This window comes from Chiloscyllium plagiosum, chromosome 19, assembly GCF_004010195.1.
Source record: "Chiloscyllium plagiosum isolate BGI_BamShark_2017 chromosome 19, ASM401019v2, whole genome shotgun sequence".
Lineage (NCBI taxonomy): Eukaryota > Metazoa > Chordata > Chondrichthyes > Orectolobiformes > Hemiscylliidae > Chiloscyllium > Chiloscyllium plagiosum.
The window spans coordinates 17,503,021-17,522,169 of NC_057728.1; the positions used below are offsets into that span (position 1 = coordinate 17,503,021).

The 19,149-nt window shown below is 40.3% G+C and overlaps 1 protein-coding gene across 2 annotated transcripts in view; it reads left to right on the forward strand.

The window, feature by feature from the left end:
* The window catches only part of parvg (parvin, gamma), a 46,470-nt gene that overhangs the window by 10,793 nt on the left and 16,528 nt on the right, over positions 1 to 19,149 (forward strand). For both annotated transcript variants that reach the window (XM_043709210.1, XM_043709211.1), the window contains 7 exons: positions 1,572 to 1,636; positions 4,052 to 4,154; positions 4,840 to 4,983; positions 7,542 to 7,657; positions 14,934 to 14,989; positions 16,608 to 16,636; positions 18,051 to 18,112. In XM_043709210.1, coding sequence (XP_043565145.1) covers positions 1,572 to 1,636; positions 4,052 to 4,154; positions 4,840 to 4,983; positions 7,542 to 7,657; positions 14,934 to 14,989; positions 16,608 to 16,636; positions 18,051 to 18,112 — 575 coding nt within the window. The remainder of the gene's footprint in view (positions 1 to 1,571; positions 1,637 to 4,051; positions 4,155 to 4,839; positions 4,984 to 7,541; positions 7,658 to 14,933; positions 14,990 to 16,607; positions 16,637 to 18,050; positions 18,113 to 19,149) is intronic.

Here is a 19,149-nt window from a genome sequence, read left to right on the forward strand (position 1 = left end):
ACCTTATAGAGGTTTACAAAGTTATGAGGGGCATGGATAGGATAAATAGACAAAGTCTTTTCCCTGGGGTCGGGGAGTCCAGAACTAGAGGGCATAGGTTTATGGTGAGAGGGGAAAGATATAAAAGAGACCTAAGGGGCAACCTTTTCACGCAGAGGGTGGTACATTTATGGAATGAGCTGCCAGAGGAAGTGGTGGAGGCTGGTACAATTGCAGCATTTAAGAGGCATCTGGATGAGTATATGAATAGGAAGGATTTGGAGGGATATGGGCCGGGTGCTGGCAGGTGGAATTAGATTGGGTTGGGATATCTGGTCGGCATGGACGAGTTGGACCGAAGGGTCTGTTTCCATGCTGTACGTCTCTATGACTCTATGACAGGCAGAGAGAGCAGTTATTAAAGCATATTGTATCCTGAGCTTTATTAATAGGGCACCAAAGACAAGAACAAGGAGGATATGCTGAATTTATACTAGTTAGACTTCAACTGGAATATTGTGTTCGATTCTGAATGCTACACTACAAGAAGGACACAAATGTTTTAGAGAGATGCAAAGGGATTATGAGAATAGTTCTTAGGATGAGAACCCTCAGTATGAGGATAAAGAGAAAATGCTGGAAAATCTCAGCAGGTCTGGCAGCATCTGTAAGGAGAGAAAAAGAGCTGACGTTTCGAGTCTAACTGACCTTTGTCAAAGCTGGGCTCAGTATGAGGATAGATTGGAAAGCATAGGGAGTGTTCTTCTTGGAGAGAAGAAGGCTAAGAGGAGATCTTTTGGAGCTTTTCAAAATCGTGACAGGTCTGGATAAAGTACATAGTGAATAAAAAAAATCCCAATCCTGTTTATAAGATGAGTGAGGATGACAGCACAAAGATTTAAAATGGTTTGCAAAAATTGTGTGAGAAAAATGTTTTCACACAACAAGTGGTCAGATTTGGAAAACTGCTTGGAGTGAGGTTCAATTAAAGCATTCAAGAGGGCATTGGATGATTATTTGAATAGCAACACTGTGAAAGTGTATGGGGAAAAGGCAGGACAATGGCACTAAGTCATAATTCTTCCAGATGAACCAAAGCAGACATCAGCCGGTGTCTGGTACCACTGAGCTGAACGGTCATCTTCTGTCCAGTAGTGATTCTGTGTAATATGTCTATTATATTTAATATTTTAAATGTTAATTTTATTTCCTGCACCAGTTTCTGCAAATGATGCTATGTAACTGATTTATGCCAAAGCTCCTATATTTAAAAGGGCTTCTGAATGGTCTGCACCCCTACGCCTGTGGGTTTCACCCAGTGAGTTTGCCATTTTCTGGTTGCTACAAGCTCGTCAGCTTTATAAACAGCTGTTTGTAAATTGCGGACTTAATCCTACGTCTGATCGTACTGCTCAAAATTGCTGGTAAAGCCCAAAATGACCTATATAATTGATACTGACATTGGCCATTGCATGCAATGGTTTGTCACTTGCAAACAATTCCTGACTGTATTGGCTCAGTGGAATATGCTGAGAAGAAATGTTACTTTATTGATTTACTGTTTATTTGGATATCTCTTTTTGCTTTCACAGGTGAAAGGAGAAAATTTATACAACCAAATTCACTCAAGGATCCGAAATTGGATCAATTAATGACGGTAAAAACTTCACCTTCCTTCTGTTTTTATTGTGACCACTCACAATATAGATTGAGATGAACATGTAGACCTTTATCTGTCTGGGGAAAAGGTCAGATTTCTATTGATTTTACTTCTAAATCCTAAACACTTTGGGATTGAGTGACACTTAATAGCCCACTTGCCCTTTTGAAATCTCAGTGGTCCATCACATGTCTGAACACTGAAGTCAGGACCAGCTTCAGGATAATGGTCTCCAGGTTCATTTTTAAAAGAACTTTACATGGCATTTGTAACTTTAAAAACAAAATGTTAAATTGTTTGAAAAAGTCCCACATGAGAAGTTAAAGTGTAAAATCAAAGCACACATAGTTGATAAAATGCCAGCATAAATGGAGAATTTGTTAGCAGACAGGGAATAGAGTAGGAATAAATGTGTCTTTTTCAGAGTAGAAGGCAGGATATGTGAGGTACTTGGGCCCTAGTTCTTCATGATGTACATTAATGTTTTGGGTAAGGTAATCAAATGTCCACTTTGCCAAAAACAGGGAGTGAGAGTGCTCAGGAGGATGTAAAGAGGCTTCAGTGTGATTTAATTAAGTAGAATGAGTGAACAAATGCATGGCAGATGCTATAAAATATTGATAAGTGTGAAGCTGTCCACTTCAGTCAGAAAAGATGAATGGCAGAGTACTATTTAAATGGTATAAATTGGGAAACGTTGATGCATAAAGGAACCTGGTTATTCTTGTCGCCAAAAGCGAGCATGCATGTGTTACAAGCAGTTAGGAAGGTAAATGGTATATTGGTCTTCATTGCACAGAAAAGCTTTGATTGCAGGAACAAGGAAGTCTTATTTCAGCTGTAGAGAGCCTTGATGAGACCACACCTGGAGCATTGCATGCAGGCTTGGTCTCATTTCAGAGAAAAGTCTATACTTGCCATCGAGGCAGTGCAACGCATGTTCATCAGACTGATTCTTGGGTTGGCAGGTTTGTACTGTGAAGAGAGATCAACTAGGCCTGCGTTGACTGGATGTCAGTAGAATAAGAAGGGATCTCATTGAAACATGTAAAATTCTGACTGGGATAGACAGACTGGATCAAGGATGATGTTGCATTTGGTCAGAGGGTCCAGAACGAGGGGTCAGGCTCTCAGGATACGATGCACCCTATTTTGACTAAGATGAGGAGAAAGTCCTTCCCTCAAAGGGTAGTGAAACTTCATAAATCTCTATCATATAAAGCTAGGTCACGGAATATATTCAAAGAATAAATAGATTTCTACATGTTATTGATGTCAAAGTATATGGGGAGAATGGGGGGTGGGGTATGGCATTGAGAAACAGGGTCAGCCCTGATCATGTTGAATGGTGGAGTGAGATCGATGGGCTAAATGGCCTACTCCTGCTACTATTTTCTATGTTTCTATTTCATTCTGGTTTCTGTAACCCCTGCCCTCCACGTGCACCAATGCACTCTATTTCAAATCACTGCCCCTAACCTTCACTCTTCTAGTTCATTCCTTTGACCTTTCCCCTGAATGCCTCTCCATTTCACCTCCTGACCCATACCCCTGGTAGTCCCTTCTCTCCTGCAATCTGATTTTCAGCTTCAGCTTTTACATCTCTCTTCTCAGTCTGACATTCGAGGGTTTGGGCAGAGTAGATGGAGTGAAACTATTCCCATTGGCAGAATGGTCAAAAACCACAGGACACTGATTTCAGTTTTTAAAAACTCAAGGGGTAAGGGACAACATTTTACATGGCGAGTGAAATGCACAGCCTGAGAATTTTGTTGACGTTGATTCAGTCATAGCTTTCAAAAGAGCATTTGATAATTACCTGTAAAGGAAAGGATTGCAAGTCTCCAGGGGAATAAAAAGCAGGCATCAGGAAAGTTGCTCTTGCAAAGAGCTGGTGCATATCTGAAAGGCTGAATTGCTTCTCTCTGGTTGTATGGTCAATTATGCTATGACTCCCTGGTTTGAAGTCTTTTTGTGTTTATACATATTTGTTATTCTTCAACCATCTGGTTGAGATTAACTTGTGGATTGCTACTGTGCAACAGATTTTGGCTCCAAGTTATAAGGAGAATACAGAGCAAGAAAGCTGGGATGCTATCTGACATGAGGAATTAGAAATGTGAAAATATTTTGAGTATTTTGTATGGACAGATAGCATAGTGTTTACTTTGAAATCTCACCCTTTAAAGCAGCTAGTTAACATAGAGAAAGCTTTTTTATGATAAATGCTAAATTTATAATGGAAAATTTGACAATAGAGAATAATATTTGCGGATGAAAACTTCATGCAAATGTCAGCTTTTTATTAGCTTTTTTATTACGCCACTAGATATTGTGCCATTTAATTTAAAAAGCAGTTTGGAATTTATTTGCTTATGAACTGCCGAACCAGCTCTTATTGCCTCTTCTCAGTTTCTCATTGACTGGATCAATGCTACATTGAAGCAGGATCATATTGTTGTCCAATCATTGGAGGAAGACCTATATGATGGATTAGTACTACACCATCTGCTAGGTAAGCCTATCAAGACCCAGTGTGCTTCAGTTCTGTTGCTCTGTATGGCATTTTGTTTGTTTCCTTGCCACAAACATTGTCTGGTGTAAAGGAAATGCATGTGGTCAAATTGGAAACTGACTTTAGACAATATTTTGGATTACTTCCTGAATCCATGTGTTTTTAAACAGGGAAGGGTGCGTTTCTTGACCAAGTCCTGGGAACTGATAGTGCAAACAATTGAGATGAAAGTAAGGTAACAATTGAGAAGTCTTGATCATAATGTTGTGGATGCCAAAGGTTCAAAGTTAAAGGTGTTGGGCTCTGTGGAACAGTCCTCTTTAAATGTGCATAAGTGAAGTATAGCTGAGGACAAATTGAACAAGAGAGTGTTAAGAAAAGTCCCAGGCTCCATATCAGAGTAGACTATAATTAACCCAGAACTGATGAGCACTTCCCAATCTTCAAATTTGTTTGATAATAGCAATTGAGTTGTGATTCACTTGAACTTAATGGCTAGAATTGTAGCTGTAAACATTAGAAATGAGAAAGTATGAGAATAAGCATCTGTTTTAATAATGCAAGGCAAATGCTTCTTGTAGCTGTAGAAAGACAGAGCAATAGCTCGTAGGCCTATATGTATCTACACAGCCAAGAGTTCAGTTTCAATCAGAAAGTTTTTATTTTCCCTGTATCTCTCCATTAGCACATTTAGGAAACATCAAGCTGGATGTGGAGGAAATTGCTGTGTCTGCCAATGCACAGAAACAGAAACTACGTGTCATATTGGATACTGTAAACCAACTTCTACAAATTACAGATGATCATAATCTGAACTGGAGTACTGAATGTAAGTATTTAGCAGAATGCAGATGAGCTTTAATTACAGTTTACATGCCCTCTGTTTCATATTAAAATATACTATAATGTAGATCACCGAATGTCAGCTGGTAAACTATTTACCTCAATCCATTCAAAACCAAAAATTGTTGGAGAAGTTCAGCAGGTCTGGCAGCACCTGTGGAGAGACAGCAGAGTTAACGTTTCAGGTCGATTGACCCTACCTCAGAACTGCTTTTGCAGCAATTTCTTTTTTTTTTGTTTCTGATTTACGGCATCTGCAGTTTTTCTTTGGTTTTTATCTCAATCCATTGACTGGTTCTTGGCTAAGTGCAGGAAAAACATTATGAAGCTGGAAAGGAGCATGCATTGAGTCAGACTGTTGAGGGCGAGACGTCTGATGGCTGCTGAGTGGTGGATGACTGATGAGGGATTGCAATGAGGAATTAAAACCAGGCAGAAGAAAGGGTGAGGGCTGGAGGCATAAGAAGTTGCAAGATAGTTAATGAAGGGAGTGACTCAAACAGCATCCAATAAATCAGCAGAAGGATTAGAGGATAAAATGAGAGTGAAGATCTATTTTGTGATCATTAATCAAAAGTCAGAAGGGCATCTGGCTTCACTGCCTGTAAGTGTTAGTGATGTAGGGAGTGGGTTAGAGGGTGAGTCTTGTGGTTTGTAAGATTCTGAAAGTTCTTTGCATCTGCAGATTTCAGTATTTTGTGATTATATCCCACACATGTAATTCAACAACTTTTTCTGTGTTTGTCCCTCCTCTGAATGACCTTTTTCACTTGTATTTCTTACTACTGGAAACTGTACATGGGGTGTTAAAGCAAGTCACTGAAGTTCAAGATTAGTCATGGCTCGTTACTTTGTGCACGATGGTGGCAATTGATGACACAGTTGGGTATGCAAATGAGGTAACTTCAAAAGCACTGCTGCTAAAAAGCACTTTGTGACTTAGTGCTGTGTGTAGGTGTTCCATTCAGTTTTCTCACTGTTTAAGTGCAGGTGGTCAGGCAGCAACATGTTGCCATTCTCTGCTGGATTGAGATTGAACTACAATGAGAAGCTCTTCACTCAGAGCGTCCAGCTTAGATGAATTAAATTTTGTTAATTCTAATTAAGTCTTAAACCAGAGCTATTTTATTTTGGTGCTAGTCAGTAATGAGGCAACGTCTATTTAAGACTCAGACATATCATAGCATTACAAAATGTGTTTTAATATCTTTATTTATAGAAAAATAAGAAAGTGTGTTATAATTTCATATATTAAAGAGGAAAGTTAATATATGGCTCAGTGTTTCAGGTTGTGTACTGGTTTATTCCCCCTGTTTATGAAATGTTGTGTTCATTGTGAGCATCACTGTTAGGGTGGCTTGTGAGTGGGCACACAGGGACACAGTGCTGCTGTGTGACATTGCTACTCAGTGATGGAACATCAGCAGCAGCAGCTGCCCATCACAAAAGTGGCATTGCCCAAATATCTCTCACTCAGTCTGGGGCACAGGGGCAGATGAATCCTGAAAACTGTCATGGCCAGCTGATATCACCTACCATTTTGGTGTTCAGAATAATTATTCCATTTATGTGAATCAATGAATTGTTTGGTTTGGAATCGACATTTTGAGGAAAGGAAAATTTTCATGGTAATTCAATAACCTGTGCAAAGAATGATAGTAATGGACCAAATTATCCAGGAAATGGCAGTCCATCCCCTTTATTTCATGACATGAGGGAGCCCCACATTCCTGAGATGAGATTCCACTCAGGTCTCCCTCAGGAATGTGGAGTTTTACTTCTATAAGACTGTTCTTTCATACAGCAGCACACTCAGAAGAAGGTAAACCATGGCCTTGGGGGAAGGAAATGTAAGTGTCCCGGGGGTGGACTATTTGGAAATATGTAAGTATGGAGACTGTTTCATAGCTACTCCAGGGTTGTGCTATGTATTTAATAGTCAAACTTTACCTGAGTAACTACTTTACTTAATTTTGTCTGAACCCTCTGAAGATTCTGGTTTTAATGACCACTTACAGAGGGTTCCAGGTGTGGGACACTTGCCCAGAGGTAAATTTGATCTCCTGGGTAATTTCTTCAGAATCTGCTACAATGGAACATATCTGACTCTCAGAGTAATGGGGCAGAGCTCTGTAAATATCGAGCTTCTTGTCTTAACCATACAGCTATGTGTAGTTGTGTAGTGGAAGACAAGTACTTGTCTGCAGCACGACAAGCTTAATAAATCTGTTGGACCGATAATTATACTTTAATAGAACTCCTTGACCTGCTCATGGCATTCCCATATGTTGTTTCCATAAATAATTATAAAAATGGGACTGACAGTAATTTCCAATCTGTTAAAGTCACACTGATGAGTGAATCATGATTGGGGCCCATGTTAAAGGTGAGAAGAATCAAGGTAATATTTATTGTAGCTCGCATAGTCCCAGCTCTTCAGAAGCACAGAATACTGATTTGGAAATCCTGTCCACTTGTTCTGTGTAACTCAAGTCAAAACTATTGTTTGGTCTATTGTTCGCTGTTGTTTCCTTTCCCTTTCAGTAATCCATAAAAAGGATTTGGTCTCCACATTGCATCTTTTGGTCGCCATTGTGAAACACTTCAATCCTGACATTGACCTTCCGCAAAATGTGTGTGTGGAAACACTCGTACTTGAGGTAACTATGGAAACCAAAGAAGGAGATGGTTACTTATTCTGACATGATTTCAAGTTTATTTTAACAATAATTCTTTTGCAATGTTGGTACAGCAAAGGATCTGTTCAGCCTGATGGTAGGTCTTGAGTAAAATCAATACATGTTTACACACAATGAGTGATGTATACTAAGCTGAAACTTTATTGCTGGAACAGCACAGCAGGTCAGGCAGCATCTAGGGAACAGAAGATTCGACGTTTCGGGCACATGCCCTTCTTCAGGAATGAGCAGAGAGTGTTCAGCAGGAGAAGATAAAAGGTAGGGAGGAGGGACTTGGAGGAGGGGCGTTGGAAATGTGATAGGTGGAAAGAGGTCAAGGTGAGGGTGATAGGTCGGAGTAGGGTGGAGGCGGAGAGGTCAAGAAGAAGACTGCAGGTCAGGAAGGCGGTGCCGGGCTGGAGGGATTCGGCTGAGACAAGGTGGGGGGAGGGGGGATGAAGAAACTGGTGAAGTCCAAGTTCATCCCCTGTGGTTGGAGGGTTCCCAGTCGGAAGATAAGACGCTCCTCCTCCGACCGTCGCGTTGTTGTGGTTTGGCGGTGGATGAGTCCAATGACCTGCATATCCTCGGTGGAGTGGGAGGGGGAGTTGAAATGCTGTGCTACAGGGTGATTGGGTTGGTTCGTCCGGGTGGCCCAGAGGTGCTCTCTGAATCGCTCCGCAAGTAGGCGGCCTGTCTCCCCAATATAGAGGAGGCCACACCGGCTGCAGCGGATGCAGTAGATGATGTGGGTGGAGGTGCAGGTGAATCTGTGGCGGATATGGAAGTATACTAACCCAATCTTAGTCCTGGTATCTAGGTTCATTTGTATAGTATATGGTGTCAAATCACTTCCTCTTCCTGATATCTTTAATTTTAAAAAGTTGGCTCGTAACATAGTCACAATCCTTTTCTATAACTTAGTCAACTGAGATTACCCAGAGGAGAAATGTATGGGAGAATCATCGTCTGTCTTAATCCTCATGTTCTTTTCTCTCCTGTTGACGAAGGAGAGTATAATGTGCCATTGCTCCCCAAGTTGACTTTGATTTGAAGATAATCATTTTGAGGACTATCTGTGGATTCCAGAACTGTAGCCCTTTTGGTCTGGGGCTGAGGAATTAATTTTGACCTGGTCTTTTCCAAGCATCAAAAATGTAATGCACATTTCATTGATTCATTGAAAACCATGAGAAGTATGGAATACAAAATTACTGAGCACTAAAGCACATGCCTGCTACAAAACCAAATGCAATTTTACCTATCTTCAAACCAGTCACCTGACGGGAGGTTTGCAAACTATCTCCTTGTCTTCCAATATTAAGAAATAAAGCAGGAGAATTCCTTGATCTCACTTAAAAATTAAAATTTCCCAGCAGTTCAATAACCATCAGGTTCCACGTAGCAATTAGTCATTGAAAGAAAAGGAGCTTGATAATTTATCATTCATCCAGGTAATTAAAGAGATAGGGAAAGAAAATAGAGAACAATATTTTCAAATACAACAGGGCAGCAAACTGAGAAAGTACAAATAGATAAATCTGTGGTAAAGGACAAATTTAGGACAGCTGTTAAAAGACTGAGTGAATAATTAGTAACAAGCACAGGTTGCCAGAAAGGATGGTTGTAGGCATACTTAATAAACAGCTACATGTTTTATTAGGAAAGCAGTAGTGTTGGGTGACAGGGCCCTTATCAGAGCTCATCGTGTGACCTCCATCTGTTCTTTACAGCACAGCTACGTTCGTGACTTCTATTTGTCACAGGAAAATTGAGCAGCATTGTCTAATAGCACAGGTGAATTTTCTTTGAACCTGTGTAATAAAATCAAAATTCAACTTTGTCATCATAAACAGATGACGAATGTAATTGTAAACAGGTGGAAGCACTGTTCAAATCCCACGTATTAAATCAGAAATTAATTTCATAAATTGCCATAAACCAGAGGTCCTATTGATTATATACAAAATCGTTGCTGTCCAACATTGTTTTTCAGGCTCTGCCCGCTCAGTTGTTAAATATTTGGTAAAGCATGACTGTGACTGTTGGTTCAATATTTGCTTTACAAACAGCTATAGATCTGTGGCATTTGAAGCCATTTACTCTTTATAATCTTGTGCTACCAGTTTTTTCAATCTTTCAGAATATTATAATCAATATGCTGGGAGTACATTTGCTGATGCTACTCGGGAGGGTTTAAACTAATTCAGAGGAGGATGGGAACCTAAATTGTAGTTCCAGTGTCCAGGAGATTGAGAGTAGTGAAGTCAGAAATATGGTTTCAATATCGCAAGGGTTCACTGGCAAGCAGGAATGTGATTTGAAGTGTGCCAGGAGTATCCGGAATAAGGTGGGTGAACTGGTACCTGGGACTTCGATGTTGTGGCCATTTCGGAGACATGGATAGAGCAGGGGCAGGAATGGTTGTTACAGATTCCGGGATTTAGATGTTTCAGTAAGAACAGAGAGGATAGCAAAAGAGGGTGAGGTGTGGTATTGTTAGTCAAGGACAGTATTATGGTGGCAGAAAGGACATTTGAAGACTCGTCTATTGAGGTTTTATGGGCTGAGGTTAGAAACAGGAAAGGGGAAGTCACTCTGTTGGGAATTTTCTCTGGCCTCTGAGAGTTCCAGAGATGTAGAGGAAAGGATAGGCAAAGATTATTCTGCATAGGAGCGAGAGTAACAGGGGAACTTTAACTTTCCAAATATTGACTGGAAATAATATAGTTTGAGCCAGTTTTTGGGTCAGTTTTTGTCCAATATGTGCAGGATGGTTTCCTGACACAGTATATAGACAAGCCAACAAGAGGAGAAACCACATTGGATTTGCTACTGGGTAATGAACCTGGCCAGGTGTTAGATTTGGAGGTAGGTGAACACTTTGGTGATAGTGACCTCAATTTGATTATGTTTACTTCAGCAATGGAAAGACATTGGTATATAACACAGGGCAGGAGTTATTGCTGGGGGAAAGGCAATCATGATCTGATTAGACAAGATTTAGGATGCACAGAATGGGGAAGGAAACTGCAGGGGATGGGCACAATTGAAATGTGGAACTTATTCAAGAACAGTTTCTGCATGTCCTTGATAAGTATGTACCCGTCAGGCAGGGAAGAAGTGGTCAAGCGAGGGAGCCCTGGTTTACTAAAGAAGTTGAATCTCTTGTCAAGAGGAAGTAGATGGCTTATGTTAGGATGAGACGTGAAGAATCAGAGCACTTGAGAGTTACAAGTTAGCCATGGATGAGGGTAAAGCGGTTGATGTGGTGTATATGGATTTCAGTAAAGTGTCTGACAGGGTTCCCCACGATCAGCTTTTGCACAAAATAACGAGGTATGGGATTGAGGGTAATTTAGTGGTTTGGATCAGAAGTTGGCTAGCTGAAAGAAGACAGAGGCTGATGGTTAATGGGAAATGTTCAACCTGGAGTTCAGTTACTAGTGTTGTACAGCAAGGATCTGTTTTGGGGCCACTGCTGTTTGTCATTTTTATAAACGATCTGGACAAGGGTGTAGTGGAATGGTTTAGTAAATTTGCGGATGACACTAAGGTTGGTGGAGTTGTGTATAGTGCTGAAGGATGTTGCAGGTTTCAGAGGGTCATAGATAAGCTGCAGTGCTGGGCTGAGAGGTGGCAAATGGAGTTTAATGTGGAAACGTGTGGAGTGATTCACTTTGGAAGGAATGCAGAGTACTGGACTAATGGTAAGATTCTTGGTGTCCATGTACATAGATCCCTGAAAGTTGCCACCCAGATTGATAGGGTTGTTGAGAAGGCATAAGGTGTGTTAGCTTTTATTGGTAGAGGGATTGAGTTTCAGAGCCACAAGGTCATGTTGCAGCTGTGCAAAATTCTGGTGCAGCCACACTTGGCATATTGCGTACAGTTCTGGTCACTGCATTATAGGAAGGATGTGGAGACTTTGGAAAAGGTTCAGAGGAGATTTACTAGGATGTTGCCTGGTATGGAGGGAAGGTCTTACAAGGAAAGGCTGTTTTTGTTAGAGAGGAAAAAGTTGAGAGGTGACTTAATTGAGACAGACAAGGTATCAGAGGGTTAGATGGGGTGGACAGTGACAGCCTTTTTCCTTAGATGGTGATGGCTAGCACGAGGGGACATAGCTTTAAATTGAGGGGTGATAGATATAGGACAGATGTCAGAGCTAGTTTCTTTACTCAGAGAGTAGTAGGGGCATGGAACAGAATGCCTGCAACAGTAGTAGACTCGCCAACCTTAAGGGCATTTAAATGGTCATTGTACAAGCATGTGGATGAAAATTGAATAGTGTAGGATAGATGGGCTTCAGCTTGGTTCTACAGGTCAGCACAACATCGAGGGCCGAAGGGCCTGTACTGCGCTGTAATGTTCTATGTCTACAATAAAGCCTTCATTGACATCAATGCAAAACAGATACAAAAGAATTTGCTGAACAGGAAATGACCAGCAGCACTTCTGGCTGAAGTCCACCTTCTCTGCTTCTAAAGAAGTGTAAATTAAGCACAAGCAAGCAAAGCTATTATTACTATGACATATTGTTGACAGACAAAACTGACTGACTAACTCACCACAGCCTGAACTAAGGCAAAGAAACTCACTTCCCTTTTGTCCATTTACATTTACCAGTCTGTCAAATAGAATTGCTGTGAAAGACTTACTATAAGGCTATCCTTTTAAGGGACTTTTGCTCTCCGGAAACTGGTTTGCTTTATCTTGCCAAACAGCAACTTCTGCTTATTCTCAAGAATAGTGCAGTGCGCTAAATAAAACACTACTGTATAGTGTGATCACAGCTTTTGACTTCTGCAAAAAACAACACTTGCAAAAGAACACTTGTCCTGTTCGAACAGTCATCAAAATAAGTAAAAAAAAAGTAATGTTTATTCTTAAAAGAAAAGAGCAGTTACATATACTGGAGACTTCAGTGGTTTGAATCCAACTGTGGGCATTGTTTAGAGAGAAAAAAATACTTGAAATAAAGCATTTAATTTATGATATTTTAAGTATCTCCTGTTTGAACAGTATTTAGTCATTACAGTTCTGGCTTTGCGTGGTAGAAATCAAATTGGATTTTTAAACATGAGGCTGAGAGTTCATTTGGAGATGGAGAAATAGTGGACCTAGTCAAAACTCCTATCCTGCAAACCAGAAATTTCTGCATATTGAATTGAACTGAATTTATTGTCACATGTACCGAGGCAAGTGAAACGCTTTGTCTTGCAAGCAATGCAGGAAGATCACAAAGTTAAGTAGATAGATAAGTAAATAATTGGTAAACAGCGGCAAAAACAAAAACACAGGTACAGACGAATGTTAAGCGTTTGTGAGTTCATTTATTATTCTAAAAACAGTAGGGTAGAAACTGTTTTGAAAACTGTTGGTGCATGTGTTCAGGCTTCTGTACATTCTGCCTGATGATAGAGGTTGTAGAAAAACATTGCCAGGGTGGGATGGATCTTTGAGAATGCTGGCGGCCTTTCCTTGACAGCGGGCCTGGTAGATGGATTCAAGAGATGGAAATTGGCCTTTGTGATTGTCCGGGCTGAGTTCACCACTCTCTGTAACCATCTTCGATCTTGAATGGTACAGTTGCTATACCAGGTACTGATACATCCAGAAAGAATGCTCTCAATGGTGCACCTATAAAAGTTGGCAATGGTATTCGCCATCATGCCAAATTTTCTCAGCTGCCTGAGGAAGAAGAGACGTTGTTGGGCCTTTGTAATCAGTGTGTCCAAGTCAAGAGTCCAAGAAAGCTTGTTGTGGATGACCACTCACAGGAGCTTGACACTCTCCACTCATTCCACCTCTGTGCTGTTAAGGTGTAGGGGGGCATGAATAACATCCTGCTGAAAGTCAATAATGAGTTCCTTGGTTTTGCCAGCATTGAGAGCTAAGTTGTTTTCACGTATCTATTCTTAGTGTCAAGATGTTTTAGGAAAGAGTGAAGGGCAAGGGATATGGCATGTGACATGGATCTATTGGTCTAATAGGCAAATTGGAGTGGGTCAAGAGTAGTGGGGAGGCTGCAATCGATTAATGCCATGACAGGCCTTTCAAAGCACTTCATGACCACCGAAGTTAGGGCCATTGGGCGGTAGTCATTGAGACAGGCTGCATGAGCCTTCTTAGGCACAGGGATAATGTTGGCCCTCTTGAAATAGGCAGGGACAGTGGCCTGCTGCAGGGAAAGGTTGAATGTGTCTGAGAAGATCTCTGCCAGTTGATCTGCGCATGCTCTGAGTGCACGGCCTGGTACTCCGTCTGGTCCCATCACTTTCCTTGGATTCACATGAAGGAAAACTGATCTGACCTCTGATGCAGTGACTGTTGGGATAGGTTCGTCAGGACTTTTCGGAATAGGCGTTACCTCTCCACTGAAATTCTGCTCAACGCATAGAAGGCGTTGAGACGATCTGGGAGGGATATGTCATCATTTGCTATCTTGCTCTGTCTCTTTTTAGAACCTGTGATGTCATTCAGTCAGTGCCATAGTTGCCGGGTGTCTGTCTGGGTCTCTGGTTTGGATCGGTATTGATCCTTGGCTGTCTTAATGGCTCTGCGAAGGTTATACTTACCTTGAATTATTGTGACCCCCGTGTAAAAGAGACTTTATGTTGTAAAGTTGAGTTTGAAGCAAGTTCTTTTCAACATTCTAAGAGAAATATTTAATTTAGTGGAGTGTTTCAATTTGTATTCATCAAAAAGAGGCATGTTGCTTTGAGGGAATATTTATCACTTTTTAAGCTGGTGTCAACTCAGGATTGGATTTTGAAATGATGTGCAATATGAGGCTTCCCCTTCCCCAATCCATTAATGCTCTTCACCCTTACTACATCAGCCTGACATTTCCATTTTCCAACCTTACTACATGACTGAGCAAATCATCCAAGAATGTGAGAGGAGACTTTCACGATGGGCTGGATTTTATCTGTGTTCCACTCGTGAATGAGCTGTATGCTAATGTTTGTGGAAGATTCAGGAGCAGCAGTCCCTCTAAAAATTAATTTACACAAGACTGTTAAATATTGATTCAAATGCTGTGGAATACATGGGTTGGAAAAGAGCTTCCAGCTCTATAGTTCAGGTTGTCTGTTCCAGTCACTGGAGCCCTACAAAGATTGTTGAAAAATTAATATTTCAAAGAATTTCGTAGCAGTACTTATTCAGTCAGAATTACGTTACTTTTTCTATGGAGGGAAACCTCTTACGTTTACATATCCCAAATGAAAACTTAATTATTGTCTTTTGCTAGATTGACAAAACAGGAATAAAGACGGTAAATCAGTTGGAATATTTCACAGGCAAAAGGTAGGATCTGTTCAATTTTATATCACTAGGTGTCATTCAAACTCTTAAGTATACCTTGAAAGTTTCAAATGTTAACTTGCATATGGTTATGAGATGTGGTGGGACTCAGATATGAATAACAGATGGTACCCCAGAACTTTAACACACTTTCTCTCTCTACAAATGCTGTCTGATTTGCTGAGTATATGCAATCCCTCCTTTTTATTATTTTTGTATTAGTTCTTAGCCTTATTTTCCTATGCCTGTTAGATTGAGTTAAATAGTTTCTTCCAAATGAATCATAGCTTGTAAACATCACGTGTGGATGTGACTTATCTGAGCTTTCATTAGAGTTTGTGAATTGATTTGTATTTTACAATGAGCTAGATGGCTTAGTGGATCATCATGCTACTTTTTTCACCAGGGACCTGGTTGTGAATCTGGATTAAATGGTGGACTGAAGGGCTTCTCAATTCATTGGTGTTAGTGATGTTCAAGACTAACAGAGCAATTTGGGCAGTCTCAGCTCATCTGCTTCTGTACATTGTTCCACAACTAAAACAAAGAACTGTGCTTCATTTGATTTGGTTTGGACAATGTTGCTCTTGGTGTGGAAAATATAGAAGTGTTCCAATAGATGATTCAGTTCTGAACTTGGGGCTGAGCCTGAATGAACACTTAAAGGTTATTGAGGTAAATGGGAATGTGAAAAACTGATGGATCAGCCATGATTTTATTGAATGGCAGAACAGACTGAAGGAAGCTGATTTACCGACTCCTGCTCCCAATTCTTGTGTTTGTTTATGAACTTGGGACTGAGCCTAAGTGGCTTGGGCTTTGCTCTGATTTGAAACTTGTTTCGCCTGAACTGAAGTCACAGAGATGGGGTGGCACGGTGGCTCAGTGGTTAGCGCTGCTGCCTCCCAGCGCCAGGGAATGGGTTAGATTCCACCCTCAGATGACTGCGTGGACTCTGCAAATTCTCCCCGTGTCTGCGTGGGTTTCCTCCGGGTGCTCCAGTTTCCTCCCACAGTCCAAAGATGTGCAGATTTGGTGAATTCACCATGCTAAATTGTCCATAGTGTCAGGGATGTGCAGGCTATGTGGGTTAGCCATGGGAAATGTATAGTTACAGGGATAGGGTAGAGGGCTGGCTCTGGATAGGTTGCTCTTCAGATGGTCAGTGTGGACTTAATGGACCAAATGGCCTGCTTCCACACTATAGGGATTCTATAATCCTATTCTACGTACACCCTGGAAACAGATCCTTCAGTCCAACCAGTCCATACCAACCAGATGTTAAGCTAGCCAGCATTTAGCTGATATCCTTCTCAGCAACAGCATTTAAAAGGACTGCAACCTGTTTAACAACAAAATGCTGTTTTCAAATATGTCATTTTCAAACGCTCCATTTTGTTAAAAGCTTCTGGACTCATCTGTATTTTTGTTGACACTCCTTGGTTTTGAGACAGTCACATTGTTATACCACATGTCCTCATCATAATTCCAAGCAAGAAGCCTCCATGTCAACTGATTTGGACTCAGGATGTAAATATGTTTCTGTTTACGCATGAAGAAGGAATAAAGTGAATTGGTTTTGCACATTTTTAATTAGTTCTTTCATTTTTCTTTGGAATAGTGATGATACAGAACAAGACCAAAATCCAGGTAAGATATTTCCTGAGATAATTATCCACATAAACATGGTATATGGCTGGAATCTAATGAAGCCTTCAAACTATAGAATAAATTTCTCAGAACTCAAGAACATATGTTGGCTCATGATTTGATTCCATAAAGTCTATAAAAGGTTTCCCTGCTTTGGTATTTGTGTCATTGTAGATCAGTCTCCTTTGGTTCTCTTACTTTTGAATGAAATCTGTGAACTGGATCTTTAAATCAGAAAGAATTGATAGTTATGTATCGGATTCTGTTTCCAACATCCCTGTTTTCAACCTGATGTTATTTTGCAGTAAACCAGAGATCTTTAAATCAGTTAGGAGAAAGTGAGGACAGCAGACGCTGGAGATCAGAGCTGAAAAATGTGTTGCTGGAAAAGCGCAGCAGGTCAGGCAGCATCAAAGGAGCAGGAGAATCGACGTTTTGGGCATAAACCCTTCTTCAGGAATCTTTAAATCCGTGTTAACCATTTCCACCAGTAAATTCCCTGGTATTGACAGATTGCTGGGTGTGTTTCTAAAAAAAACCAAACAGGACTAAACTTTGACCTGCAACAACAACACAATTTTCCTGGCTTTCAGTGGATCCCAGAATGAACAAACATGGTGATAGTGGTGATGTATGTATGAAATGTTCCCATAGAGTGATATCAGTATTACAATGTACACTGCTGGAAAAGAGGTAAATCTAGGCAAATCCTTTTTGTTATACTTAGAACAAAGAAGATTCACTACATTGAATGTTCACTCTTGAAAATTCAATTTTCATATAAACTATTTAATATTGTTAGACTTAAAAAATCGTAACTTTTCATAATAGTCTCGTGACTTTCTACTTCAAATGTATGTTTTACCAGTTAACATTTTGTAGTGGTTCGGCTGGAAATGTATTTTACTGCTTGAGTAGTTTAACAGTATTTAGAATCAGCAAAAATTAGTTTGCCTTGTTCTGACTAAATCCTGTTCTTCACTTCTTTTTAAGAAAGTGCTGATTTCTCCTCGTTATCATCTTCTTTGTACTTGCAATGTGAACGTGTGTGTAGTCATCATTAGCATCAAATCTGTCTTCCCTTAGTTAGTACACTCTATAACACATTTATGTGAAATATCAGATAGTTTTGGAATTATTTTAGTTTTAGCTAGCTGTGTGCCTGTCTCCTGTGTTTCCCTTTTTATCCGTATTTGCATTTCAAATAGACTTGAACAACTTTTTCAAGGTTAAAAGATCTTAGTTTAAAGCAATAAGATTGATGGCTTACTATTTGGTCTATAACATGTCTGAATGAGCTATATGGAAAATTGAATCAAAGTGTTTTCAAATTAAAATCTCAAGAATGTTTTTCTCATGATAAGAACTACATGCTGCACATTAAGATTATTCTGATTTTCTTTTGGGTTTTTAGAAGCTGATGGCATTAATGACCTCTTTAAACTTGGGTCCGACAAAGTGAAAATAGTACAGCAGGTATTATATTGTACAGCAGGTATTATATTGTACAGCAGGTATTATATTGCCAGTTGAATTACATTTCTTGCATTTCTTGCTATGTTGTTCTCCGTTATTTTTTTCCCAACTGCCCTTTCTTTTCATTGTTTTTTAATAAGCTTAGCGGCACTATATAAATGCACATTGTTGTTGAGGTAGAGTTCGAGAGATACTAGCACCCTTCCAGTAACTCACCCACGTTCTCCTTATATATAAAAATAACATCAGGTAATGAACACTGACAGATTATTTAATCATCTATCTCTCCCTCATTCCTGCCCTTGACAATTGCACCTCATGGCATAAGAGAGGGGTAGTATTTCTCACAGGTGGACTCAATTTACTCTTTGGAGTAGCTTATCCTGCAATGCCCTCACCTTCACTGAACTGTTGCACGTGACTCCAAGTAGTTGTTAACATGAAGCAGCAGTCACATCCTGATAAATTGTTTTGATAAGTGGTCCAGACCAGGTTGGGATAGCCATTTGGTCACCTAAGCTCAGTGGATTAGCGATTTGTCTTTCTAGCAGACTGGGCTGTCTAATCTAATGTCCAACAGTCTTGAAGATTGTTTAGTACCATGTTGTGCAACACCCAGAACTCAACAACATGCAAGAGAGAGATAGTTGAAGGTCAGTCAGCACAGCTCCAGGACATCTCTGCAGGAGTTACTCAAGGTAGTGTCATTGGTCCAACCATCTTCAGCTGCTTCGTCAATGACCATTCGTCCATCATAAAGTCAGAAGTGGGGATATTTGCTGTTGATTGCACGATACTCAGCAGCATTCACAGCTCCTCAAATACAATGACCATTTCCAAATGCAGCAAGACCTGGGTAGTTTTGCCTTGGGCTGACAAGTGGCAAGTAACATTTACACCACACAAGTACCAGTAGCAACCATCTCCAAAAAGAGAGAATATCATGGCATCACTGAATCACCAATATCAACACCCTGAGGGGTACTGTTGACCAGAAACTGTACTGGGCTGGCCTCATAAATCCTGTTGCCACAGGA